This window comes from Chiloscyllium plagiosum, chromosome 6 (assembly GCF_004010195.1).
Source record: "Chiloscyllium plagiosum isolate BGI_BamShark_2017 chromosome 6, ASM401019v2, whole genome shotgun sequence".
Taxonomy (NCBI): Eukaryota; Metazoa; Chordata; class Chondrichthyes; order Orectolobiformes; family Hemiscylliidae; genus Chiloscyllium; species Chiloscyllium plagiosum.
In genome coordinates this window covers 73,183,883-73,196,962 of record NC_057715.1, presented here as the reverse complement: position 1 = coordinate 73,196,962, position 13,080 = coordinate 73,183,883, and the positions used below count along the sequence as shown (strand labels likewise).

At 41.2% G+C, this 13,080-nt stretch overlaps 1 protein-coding gene across 1 annotated transcript in view; it reads left to right on the top strand.

The window, feature by feature from the left end:
- The window catches only part of gucy1a2 (guanylate cyclase 1, soluble, alpha 2), a 250,309-nt gene that overhangs the window by 181,568 nt on the left and 55,661 nt on the right, over nucleotides 1-13,080 (top strand). The window contains exons 5-6 of the mRNA XM_043691828.1: nucleotides 6,462-6,947; nucleotides 11,605-11,748. Coding sequence (XP_043547763.1) covers nucleotides 6,462-6,947; nucleotides 11,605-11,748 — 630 coding nt within the window. The remainder of the gene's footprint in view (nucleotides 1-6,461; nucleotides 6,948-11,604; nucleotides 11,749-13,080) is intronic.

Genomic DNA, 13,080 nt, shown 5'->3' with positions numbered 1-13,080 from the left:
CAGTCGCCTGAGGCGGGAATTGAACCCGGGTCTCTGGCGCTGTGAGGCAGCAGTGCTAACTGCTGTGCCACTGTGCCGCCCATAACTGAGATCTCCTTACAAGTTTATTTCTCAATTTCCCTCTGACTATTGGGGGGTCTATAATACAATCCTAATAAGGTGATCATCCCTTTCTTATTCCTCATTTCCACCCAAATAACTTCCCTGGATGTATTTCCGGGAATATCCTCCCTCAGCACAGCTGTAATGCTATCCCTTATCAAAAATGCCACTCCCCCTCCTCTCTTGCCTCCCTTTCTATCCTTCCTGTAGTATTTGTATCCTGGAACATTAAGCTGCCAGTCCTGCCCATCCCTGAGCCATGTTTCTGTAATTGCTATGATATCCCAGTCCCATGTTCCTAACCATGCCTTGAGTTCATCTGCCTTCCCTTTTAGGCCCCTTGCATTGAAATAAATGCAGTTTAATTTATTAGTCCTACCTTGTCCCTGCCTGCCCTTACTGTTTGACTCAGTTCAATTCTCAGCTGTACGCGTCTCAGATCGATCTCATTCCTCACTCTCTCCCTGGGTCCCACCCGCGCACCCCCTCCCCCAACACCTTACTAGTTTAAATCCTCCCAAGCAGTTCGAGCAAATTTCCCTGCCAGTATATTAGGCCCCTACCAATTCAGGTGCAATCTGTCCTTCTTGTACAGCTCACTTCTACACCAAAAGAGATTCCAACGATCCAAAAATGTGAATCCTTCTCCCATAAACCAGCTCCTCAGCCATGCATTCATCTGCTCTATCCTCCTATTCCTGCCCTCACTAGCTCGGGCACTGGGAGTAATCCAGATATTACTACCCTCGAGGACCTTTTTAAATTTCTGCCTAACTCTCTGTAATCTCCCTTCAGTGTCTCAACCTTTTCCCTTCCTATATCGTTGGTTCCAATGTGGACAATGATCTCCTGCTGGCCCCTCTCCCCCATGAGAACATTCTGCACCCTCTCTGAGACATCCTTGATCCTGGCACCAGGGAAACAACACACCATTCTGCTTTTTCTCTGCTGACCACAGAAATGTCTGTCTGTACCTCTGACTACAGAATCCCCTAACACAATTGAGCTCTTGGAAGCCGATGTACCCCTCATTGCATTAGAGCCAGTCTCAATACCAAAAACCTGGCTGTCATGCTACGTTCCCCTCAGAATCCAGCAACCCCTACATTTTCCAAAACAGCATACCTGTTTGAAATGGATATATCCACAAAACACTCCTGCCCTAGGTGCTGACCTCTCTCACCCTTACTGGAGTTAACCCATCTATGTGACTATATCTGAGACTTTCCCCCCTTCCTATAACTGCCATCCATCACATACTGTTGCTGTTGCAAATTCCTCATCGCTTCTATCTGTCTCTCCAACCAATCCACTCGATCTGATAAGATTCACATCCAATAGCATTTATGGCAAATATAATCCGTAGTAACCCTTAAACTCTCTTTAAGCTCCCACATCTGACAAGAAGTACATATCACTGCAAAGGCCATTTTTGCTCCTTCACAATCTACAGACCCAGAAAATAACACCGTCTTATTCCTCTTCAAACACTGCCCCAGGTTAAATTAATAGCTATGGCTTATATTTTAAGTTTAATCAAAAGACTTATCTCCAAAAACATATAATCAAAAAAGAATCCACTGTACTCACTGCTGCAGCCCTTTCTCTTGGACCGACTTAAAACAACAATGAACTTATCTGATTCCGTGTTGTGAACTTCACCCAAACCGGTTCCTCCAAGATTAGTTGTGATTTCACTGTTTGTTAATTTTCCCAGATGCACTCCGATGTCCAGCGATACACAAATTTAAATAGCAAAGGCAGTAACTGTGAAGGTTCTCTCTCTCTCTATCTATCTCTCTCTCTCTCTCTCCTGCACTATCCTCACCATGTGCTTCCTTTGTCTGCTCTTCTCCCTTTCAAACTGCTGTTGTTTTGACTTTTTTTTCCCAAAGTTCCAAAGCAAAGCAACAGCATATAAAACAGTAATTGCTGCTCCTGGAATTTGAGGAAATCACCTCCAACACCTAAAATACCTCAAAAAAATGAGCAGCTCTTACAGCCAGAAACTTTTCCCGTCCTCCATCTTGGATTACCCAGAATCCAAAAAAAGGTTTAGAAGAATGAGGAGATATCTCATAGAGACCTTAAATCCTACCAGGAACAGACAGGACGGATTGTGCAGGACAGACTCCTGATGGTCCAGGAGTCCTGAAGCACTATTTTCCTGCTTCTTTCAGTTCTGAAGAATAATCATGTTAGACTCAAAACCTTGTCACTGTTTCACATCTGACCGCAGATACTGCCAGGCCTGATGAGTTTCACCAGCATTTTCTTATTATTTAACAGACCTGTTCAATTAGTCCACATCTCCTTGTTTTCCATTATGAATTTCCAAGTTCCAGTTTCAATATGACCAGTATTCATTTACTTTGTTTCCTTTTTTCCTTTTTATATCTATAAAAACTCTTACGATCTGTTATTTTGTTTCAAGCTAGCTTTCTCTCATTCATAAATGTTTCCTTCTTTATTAATCTATTGCTTATTCTTTAATTTTTCCAAACTTTCTCCTCCCATCTTTAACTAGCTTTAACATTTTTAGTTAGTCACAGCTGGTCAGCCCACTCCTTGGAATCTTTCTTTTTTTTGGAATGTATCAGTTCTGTGTATTCTGAAATACCTTCTTAAATGCCTATGCTGCAACTCTATGGTCATTCATGCAGTACCCCAGTTAGTCAGTCAGTTAGTCAGTCACTCACTCACCTGCTCAATTACTCAGACCCTCAGTCACTTACTAGCCCACCTAGAACCCAGTCAGTCACTTATCTATCTGCTCACTGACTCATTCAGCCATCCAGATCACCAATCATTCACTCACTCATCCATTCAGATCCCCCAGTCAGTTACTCAATCACTCAGTCACCCAGATGCTCAGTTATTCTCCCTCTCACTCATCCAGGTCCTTGTTAGACATTCACTTACTCATTGACTCATTCTGATCTCCAGACAGATGTCCACTCATTCATCCACCCAGAACTCCAGTTGCTTACTTACGCACTTGTTAGTGCCCCAGTCATTCACTTATACACCTACCCAGACCACCAGTTGGACACTCATTCACCCATTTCACTGCCGGTGAGATGCTCACTCAATTATTTGCCCCACAGCCACCAAACAGTCACTCACCCAACCATCTCAGTCAGTAATTCACTTAATCAGACCTTCCCTCACTTATTTGTTCATTCATTTACATACTCCCTCATCCAAACAGCAACAGACCTCTTGTCACTGGCATTTACCCAACTAAGCCCCCAGTCACAACAGTGCCCACTCAAAACCCCAGTGTCTCACACAGAACCAGCCAATACACCCTCTCAGTCATTTGGACACCCCTCAAACAGACCTCCTCCAGCTCACTCTCACAGCTGTGGAAGGTTTTGTGATTAATGCTGCCAAGGAGCAGCTCAAGACAGCTCTGAAGATGCCTACCCATGCTTCCTCCAGCCTAATGTAGAGATCAAAAGTAATTACAGAGGGACCTTGATTATCTGGCATTCGATTATCCGAGTATATGATTATCCAGCAAGATCACAAAGTCCCGATACTTGGCTAAACTATATTATCCGGAATTCGAAGAATCAAACAAAATACTCCCCGCCCGTGTCCTTCGAATAAATCGAGGTTGCAAAGAAAACATTGGCAACAATATTTAAATCACAGAACAGCCTTTGATACTGGTGCCTCCTCGTTGAGGATGATGTCTCACTGTCTCTGGGAAGTAGCCTCCATTGAAGTGACAGCCTCCCCATGTGTAGGAGGGCCACTTTTGGCAATGATGTTCCAAATGGCACCAATGTGGTTTTAAATGTGGTGCATTAGTTAGAGGGAAATGGGTCTGGGTGGGTTACTCTTTGGAGGGTCGGTATGGACTTGTTGGGCCGAAGGGCCTGTTTCCACACTGTAGGGAATCTAATCTAATCTAAATGTGCTTGGCTGTCTGCCACTTTTGCAGCAGACAGTTTACTACATTCCTGCCTGCACAGGGGCAAGCTTCCTGGTGATGGAAATGATTTGGGACTTGGCTGAGTATGACATCCCACTAGTTTCTTGGCTTCCACTCTCACCCAACAAGGTTGGGCACTCCTGCTAAACCCAGTCCAGCAAAGGTTTGCCCAAAGTACCTAAATTTAAATGGATTGATATAAGACATTAACTGCCAGCTTGTTTCATAAAAAGAAATGTATGTAAAAATAAATTATTAGCGCTCTGGAGGAGTGTGTAATAATGCTTTCTTCAGAATATGGAGGTGATTCATCAACTTGTCATAAAGTTTTACTTGTACATAAAGGCCACGTTTTTCAGTTGTTCAGGTTTTGTGCTCTGCCACACACTTGAAGAAATGACCCCAACTCCAACCACCACCACCCATCTCTCCTACAAACATGAATTGCCGTAGGTTGAGACTTCCAGCCCCATGTGTGACTGTAGTTCTTCCACCAAGCTACAGTCCAGTTTGAGGTGTTGTCACTGCTGGGGCTGCATGTCATCCTGCAGAGGTAGTAATGGATGCCAAATTTCAGGTGAATTCAGGGTGTCAGCAGTGCAGGGCTGGAATGTCCCAGTGAAGAGGTGGGGGGTCCCAGATTTCAGAGACTGGTATGTTGAGTGAGGGTGTGTGGGGTTGAACAGTAACGGGGGAGTGAGTCTCTTCTACCTCCGATGGGCACTGAGGACCTTTAAAGGACTCTTGCCTGTCACTATCTCATGTAATAATAGCTGTCAGGCTGCCCATCTTGCCAATTATTTAAAATGAAAGATAGGTCTGGATGAGGCAAGGAGTCGGTGGGCTGGCCATGTGCTGCATTTTGCGATATCTCCCCAACTTCAGATGGATGGCTGGAGGCCTTAAAATTTAGTCTGAGAAACTAATTCCTATTTAGAGAGAAACAATTTTCTTTTAACATTTATTGGGATTTTCTTTAAACTTACACACATGAACTTGGAATTTACTTGTGCTGGTGTAAATAGGAACAGACTGAAATTCTTGTTAGGTTCAGAGATGGAGATTTGAAATGCATATTGCTGTAAATAGATTAGGTTATGCTCTTTAGTAAAAGATAACGTTTGTGCAGTGTCTCCCACATAACATCAGATAGCTGAGATTACAAGTTGCTGGTATCACAACGCTAAAGTTTCTGCATGTTAGAGAAATGGAAAAGTTCCATGACAAAAAGGTTAGTGAAGCCCTTAGCCATAATGTTACCTGAAGGACAACATTGCATTTTAGACAGTGAGCCATGTGCTGCTGTCTATGGCATCTGAACTTTAAAAGGGAAATTATCAAGTCTTTTGGCATTTTTCTGTATTTCTAGGGATGAAAAGTCATCACTGAAAGCCACTGACACCCTGTAAAGAGAGGAAGCTGAGGTTACAATCAGCACCAGGAACTTCTCATGTTTGTCACTTTTGTTCCAGAAGTGTCTGTGACTGACTTCATTAAAATGTTCTGCCCTTATGCAAATTTCATGCTCAACTTTCCTTGTTGGATTCACTGTTTTAAAAGTTCCATACAATCTCTCATGAATCATCTGTTACAGCTACCTGGCAATCCTATTTGAGTTTTCAAACATGTATGATTATATGCATTTGTGCAATTCCTCAAATGGATGCTGTATCATTTCAAACATTACAAACTTCTGAAAATTGTAATATGACAATATCAAATTTTTCTTTATCATACTTCCATCCTACAGGGGAGTTGCATTCAGCTTATATCAATGGATTGAAATTAATAAATTAACCCTGGGTAATTATAACAACTCATCCGATGATATTCACAGTATCTGATAAGTCTCTGTTTCACTCTCCACCAGACTTTATGTGGGGTATAAAAGAAATCCCAGAAGTATCCTTTCCGATTGATTTCCTCCATGCTGTATGGTGGTTTTGGCACTAGAGATTAGTGGGAGTGGCTCAGATGACTATTGGTTTTATTATATCCAAACTGTAATTGTACTGCAATTGTAAAAAAAAAATCTGACTTACAAATATAACAAATACAGAGAACTTTGGAGCGATCAAACTAAAGTTAGGATTTATAGTATTTTAATATTTGGTATGTTAAATGATCTTTTGAAGTTTAGATTTAGCCATTAGACTTGATGTAAAACACAATGTTGCAATGCAGAAACTTAATTTTGATCTTAGTGGATGCATCAAATCCTTCTCAATGCTTTAGAGATCATACAAATATGTTTGCATTGTCTTGCAATCCAATCACAGATGATTATCCTGAACAAAATTAAATGACATAGTATAGTATTTGCTTGTTTTATTATTGTTTATAATTGATTTGTGCTTAGAGGTTATATTTGGATTATTGTACAAACTCTTAATGAAGTCTTTGCCTTTCTTCTTAGGTGATGGAGATTAAGGGACAAATGATTCATGTGCCTGAATCAAACTCTGTTCTTTTCCTGGGCTCACCATGTGTTGACAAGCTGGAGCAATTAATGGGACGAGGTTTACATCTATCAGACATACCCATCCATGATGCTACTCGTGATGTTATTTTAGTGGGTGAACAGGCTAAAGCCCAGGATGGCCTGAAGAAGCGCATGGACAAATTGAAAGCAACACTTGAAAAAGCACATCAAGCCTTGGAGGAAGAAAAGAAGAAGACAGTGGACTTACTTTATTCAATCTTCCCAGGTGATGTTGCCCAACAACTGTGGCAGAGAAAATCAGTGCCGGCAAGGAAATTTGATGATGTTACCATGCTTTTCTCTGACATTGTTGGCTTTACTGCCATTTGTGCACAATGCACCCCAATGCAAGTAATTAGTATGCTGAATGAACTGTATACCAGGTTTGACTACCAATGCGGAATCCTGGATGTATATAAGGTAAATCTTTAGAGCACTGATATGAAAATAATGGCCACAGCCTGAAGTTGGATTCCCCAACAGCCCTTTTTTTAAAAAACAGAGCTGAAGAATTAACTTATTAATCGATTGTCCTTGCAGTCAAGCTGTTAAAAATCTGAAATGAAAATCCTTGCAAGGTGTAACATAAAAGATTGGTCAAAATCTGTACCTGAAATATTAACAGAAGACTCAAAACAAAAACTGAAACTGACCTTTTCTTTTCCACCTTTGAACCCTCTGTATTTTTATGCATTTTTTTCTGTTTTAGTTTAGATATATTTGTGATTTTCTCCTTTTAATCTTTAAGGATAGGTTTTACAAATCTTCTCTCTAGTGCATGCTGTGGATACAAACTGGGTAGCTGGTTTGAATGATCAGCAGATTCCCCCTTCTTTTCAATTCCTTCTAATTAATGGACAGAAAATTTGCCCTCCATGCCAAAATATTCATGTGCTCTGTAATGAGTGATCAAATTTGCAAACTCTCCTCTCTTGAGTTTATTTGAACTTACTTTTTTACGGATGAAATAAAAATTGTATGAATATAATGGTAGGATGCAGATAGTAATAGTGGAAGGATGCTTGTCGGACTGGAGGCCTGTGACGAGTGGAGTGCCTCAGGGATTGGTGCTGGGCCCATTGCTGTTTGTTATCTATATCAAAGGTTTGGATGAGAATGTACAAGGCACGATCAGTAAGTTTGCAGATGACACTAACACTAAAATAAGAGGTATCGTGGAGAGTGAGGAAGATTATCAGATATTGGAGCAGGACCTTGATCAGTTAGGGAAGTGGGCCAAGAAATGACAAATGGAGTTTAATATAGATAAGTGTGAGGTCTTGCAATTTGGAAAGTCAAATCAAGGTAGGAGTTTCATGGTGAATGGAAGGGTCTTAAGGAGTGTAGTGGAACAGAGGGACTTTGGAGGGGCATGGTTCTCTGAAAATGGAATCACAGGTAGACAGGGCAGTGTAGGAGGATTTTGGCACATTGACCTTCATCAGTCAGGACATTGAGTATAGAAGTTGGGGAGTTGTATTGCAGTTATACACGACATTGGTGAGGCTGCACTTGGAGTATTGTGTTCAGTTTTGGTCACCTTGCTGTAGGAAGGATGTTATTAAACTGGAAAGAGTGCAGAAGAAATTTACAAGGATGTTGCCAAGACTTGAGGGTCTGAGTTGTAGGGAGAGGTTGAACAAACGAGGACATTTTTCTTTTGAGCTTACGAGACTGAATGAAGGACCTTATAGAAGTGTATAAGATCATGAGAGGGATGGGGTTGGGGAGTCAAGACAAGAGGGCATCAGTTTAAGGTTAGATGGGAAAGAGTAAAAGGGAATCTGAGGAGCAACGTTTTACAGAGGGTGCTATGCATATGGAATGAGCTGCCAGCGGAAGTGATTGAGGTAGGTACATTAACAACATTTAAAAGGCATTTGTACAAATACATGGATAGGAAAGATTTATAAGGATATGGGCCAGTTGCAGGGAAATGGTATAGCGTTAATGGTTGGCCTCTGTTTTATATATACACAACTTTCCTACCTGATTTTCTGCTATATTTTGTGCTTAAGTTATCCTTTACATCCAAATTTAATTAGGGAACCACCTGCCCTTAATCCGAAATATTCAGAATACATTTTGATGAGGCCATCTAATGTGATTTACTCAGAATAATCTCGTAATATTTGTCATTTCTTAAAATTTTGTGCCGGTCTTAGAAGATATTAGCAAAGGATACATCCTTCAAATCATCACAAAATCAAAAATTCAATAAATATTACTGTTCAGATTGTCAGCTACATTCCGTGAATAGTATTATGTTTCATTTCAAAGTGTCACCTTTTTGGCATCCAAATATCATTTAAAGCAATGTGGCAATCAAACCCTTAAAATTATCATGTAACATTTTAAGGGTTATGGGCACACAGTGACACAATGGTTAGCATTGTTACCTCACAGCACCAGGGACCCAGGTTCAGTTCTTGCCTTGGGGGACTTTCTGTGTGGAGTTTGCAAGTTCTCCATGTGTCTGCATGGGGTTTCTGCTGGATGCTCCAGTTTCCTCCCACAGTCCAAAGATATGCAAGTTGGGCGGACTGGCCATGCTGAATTGCCCTGTAGTGTCCATGAATGTGCAGGCTAGGTGGGTTAGCTATGGTAAATATGGGGATGGGTGAGGGTCAGTGCAAACTTGTTGAGTCAAAAGGCCACTCTGCATTTCAGGTATTCTATGAATATAACTGATGGGACAATTGCTCGGGTGTAGTTCAGAGGCTGACTGTAATAATCATCTTCTTACAATTTCAGGTTATTTAGTTGATTAGCATCTATGATTTGTGTTAAGCACACCCATATTTTGTAACACTTGGTAGAGTACATTGCAGATTATTGACAAAGCTTCTCCTCCCCTGTTTTTCTTTAATGAAGAAAGTTTTCAAGAAGTAGTGGAAAAATACCTCTGGGCTTTTGGTGCTGAGGAGCGAAGCATTGAAGGAGTAGACAATGTCTTTGTTAGGCACAATATTATTGTTGCAATTATTGCAATTTTTTGTAATAGTTGTATTTTTTCTTCTTGGACAGATATTTTCCAGGGGCTGGAAAATCACTGGCCTAACCGCTTCATTGAATGAATTGTGCATTCAGCTTACCTACAGTCAATAATGATAGCCTGTCATGGCACTTGGGTTTATACTCTTTGACAGCAGTGCTGGTGGTTCTTAGTTCAGTTGATGTGGTGTTGCTGTCCCATTTAACATATATAACTGTCACTTCCATTGGTTTAAAGAAGCATTTGATTTACTTGCTGCCTTGAACCAATTGATACCAGTGTCCTCACAGAGAGATCAAGCTGAATAGTGGGGGAGGGTTCAAACTAAGAACGTAGAGAAAACAGGTAAAGGTGTGAGAACTTGGGGAAGAACAGTCAAGGGGAATTGGCATTGCAATCTAAAATGATAAGTTCAAACAGGGACTAATCTATTGAAAGGTGTGGATGGAAGGGAGATTCAGGAGAAAGCGAATGTATGGAAAGTTGAAAAGAAAAGGGATATAGAAAAAGTTTATAGTTGCAGGTAAACAAATATGTGAGGCATTAGAAATAATGTCAGAGAACTACATCCAATATTTAAAAAAGGAAGGCCATGATTTTGTAACTTTGACAGATGCCGACCTTAATCTGAAGAGACCCAAGCAATGAAATCCTCCTTGTTCTGAAAATGGTCTGCAAAGACAGAGAATAACTAAAAGCAGGATTGATAATTTTTAAAATATCTATAGAAAAGGAAGATTTTACTGATAGTAGCACCTTAGGCAGTGTGCAAGAAATACAGTAAAGGATCTTGGGAGTAAAAGCAGTGGCTCAGTAGTTAGCACAGTTGCCTCATAGTGCCAGCGACTCAGGTTCGAGACTAACCTCAGGCACCTGTCTGTGTGGAGTTTGCACATTGTTGCTGTGACTGCGTGGGTTTCCTCTGAGTGCTATGATTTCCTTCCACAGTCCAAAGATGTACAGGTTAGGTGGATTGGCAAACTAAATTGCCCATAGTGTCCAGGGATGTGCAGGCTAGGTGGATTATGGGAAATACAGAGTTACAGGGATAGAGTTAGGAGAGTGGGTCTAGGTGGAATGCTTTTCAGAGGGTCGGTGTGGACTCGATGGGCTGAATAGCCTGCTTCCACACTGTAGAGATTCCAAGTTATGTTTATATAATATTTCCTGTATTATATAGCAAGAATTATACAAAAAAAAATGTATTTGTAGGGAATCCATGAATGATTTGCAATAGTAACAGGAGTGAAACTTTTGAAGCTTAAAATTTGTTTGCTGGTGCAATTTTGTTGAAAGCATTGGTTTTTGCACTGAAAAATATAACTGATACTCACCTGATAATGCTTCAGATAAATTGTCAATAGGTGTCCCTGGGAGCTTGTCGGTGAAAGATATTATGATTTTGGTGCTACGTTGTGCCAATGGTCCTCCAGTAGATTTTACAAAAGACAAAATAGTGGAAGAAAGAAGAATAACTGCATGTAGGAAAGAGTGACTAGAAGACAGGCAGGTCTGAACGGCGACCAATGACAAATAGAGAGGCACATAGTGATTGTTGCTTCAATTCTTCCTCCCAACTGGAAAGGGATGTTTGAGCTTGTGGTGAACAGAAATGCCGGCAGTGAGTGGGGTGTCAATGTGCATTGAGGGGAACAACCCTCATCTCCTGGCTCTGCTTCTTGTGAGCGGCACGGTGGCACAGTGGTTAGCACTGCTGCTTCATAGCGCCAGAGACCCGGGTTCAATTCCCGCCTCAGGCAACTGACTGTGTGGAGTTTGCACATTCTCCCCGTGTCTGCGTGGGTTTCCTCCGGGTGCCCCGGTTTCCTCCCACAGTCCAAAGATGTGCAGGTCAGGTGAATTGGCCATGCTAAATTGCCCGTAGTGTTAGGTAAGGGGTAGATGTAGGAGTATGGGTGGGTTGCGCTTCGGCGGGGCGGTGTGGACTTGTTGGGCCGAAGGGCCTGTTTCCACACTGTAAGTAATCTAATCTAATCTAATTGTTCTCCATTTTTCTTTATAAAACGTACCTTTTCTGGTGATAGCCTGCATCATTACCTTGTCCTATTTGATTTGCTGCAGGTGGAAACAATAGGTGATGCATACTGTGTCGCTGGAGGGTTACATAGAAAAAGCAGCAATCATGCTAAACTCATAGCCCTGATGGCACTGAAAATGATGGAACTATCTGAGGAGGTGCTGACACCCAATGGAAAACCCATTAAGGTGAGTAATGGTATTGGAGATAAATAGTTCCCAGTTATTTTGAGACTGTTTTTCCTTTTAAACATTTTCTTGTGGTTTTATTTTGCAATTAATATAAATAACAGGGCTGTATCAACATTAGCTCCCTAGTTTCAGCAAGGCAGGATTGTGCAGATTTATATTTGCACTAAACTGAGGCTAAATTTTCTCCTGCAACAGATTAAAGTGTAGTTTAACAGGCTTATTTGTTATAAGAAACTTGTAACAGTGGAGTTGATTACTGAGAGCAGTGTTGATTCCTTTAATTAGAGTTAAATGACTTTTAGGAAAAAAACGTCATATAAGAACTTGAAAAAAAAATCAATTTACCAGACAGATGCTATAGGTGGCCAATAGCAAAATGTGGGTAGGATAGATTGGGAGCTAATGGTGGTGTAGTTTTTTTGAGAGAGGGATAAGTCAGATGGGTGCCAGGTCTTCAGGGACATTCTAATCTTTCTGGTATTCCTGACTAGAATGTACAAGAGTGTGTCAGAATCATTTAAAAGGTACAGCATCTTACTTCCATTGTTGTGAAAGTGTTTGAAAATATCAAGTAGGAAAATACGGGAACAACTCAGGACTTGGCAACCATGGACCATTAGCAGCTGTAGGATTATATTCAATCACAAGCTGCAATCTCATGACCTGGCATATCCCCCACTGTATCATTACCAACAAGCTGACAACCCCTGGTTTAATGAAAAATGTGGGTGGGCATGCCAGGACCTGCATGGGGCACACCTAAAAATGAGATAACTTGGTATAGCTACAACACAGGACTATTTAGATGTGAACAGCATCAGCAGAAAGTGATAGACTGAGCCAAGTGATTGCCTGAACCATGGACCAGATATTAGCTCTGCAGTGATGCCACATGCAGCTGTGAATATAGTGTACAATTCAACAACTCACTGGAGAAGGCTCCACAAATATTCACATACTCAACATCAGGAGAGCTCAGCACATTGATGCAAAAAAGAAGGTTGAAGCATTTGCAACAATCTCTTTAGCTATAAGCATCGAGTTAATGTTCCATCTCAGCCTCCTCTGGAATGTTTCAGCATCACAGAAACCAATCTTCAGCCCAAATAGATTTACTCTACATCATATCAAGGAAAGGCTGAAGGCATGGATACTACTGTGATATTTTTTGATTAAATGATTAGATTCCCTACAGTGTGGAAACAGGCCCTTCAGCCCAACAAGTCCACACCAACCCTCCGAAGAGTAACCCACACTATGGGTAATTTAGCATGGCCAATTCACCTGACCTGCACATCTTTGGACCATGGGAGGAAGCCGGAGCAATGG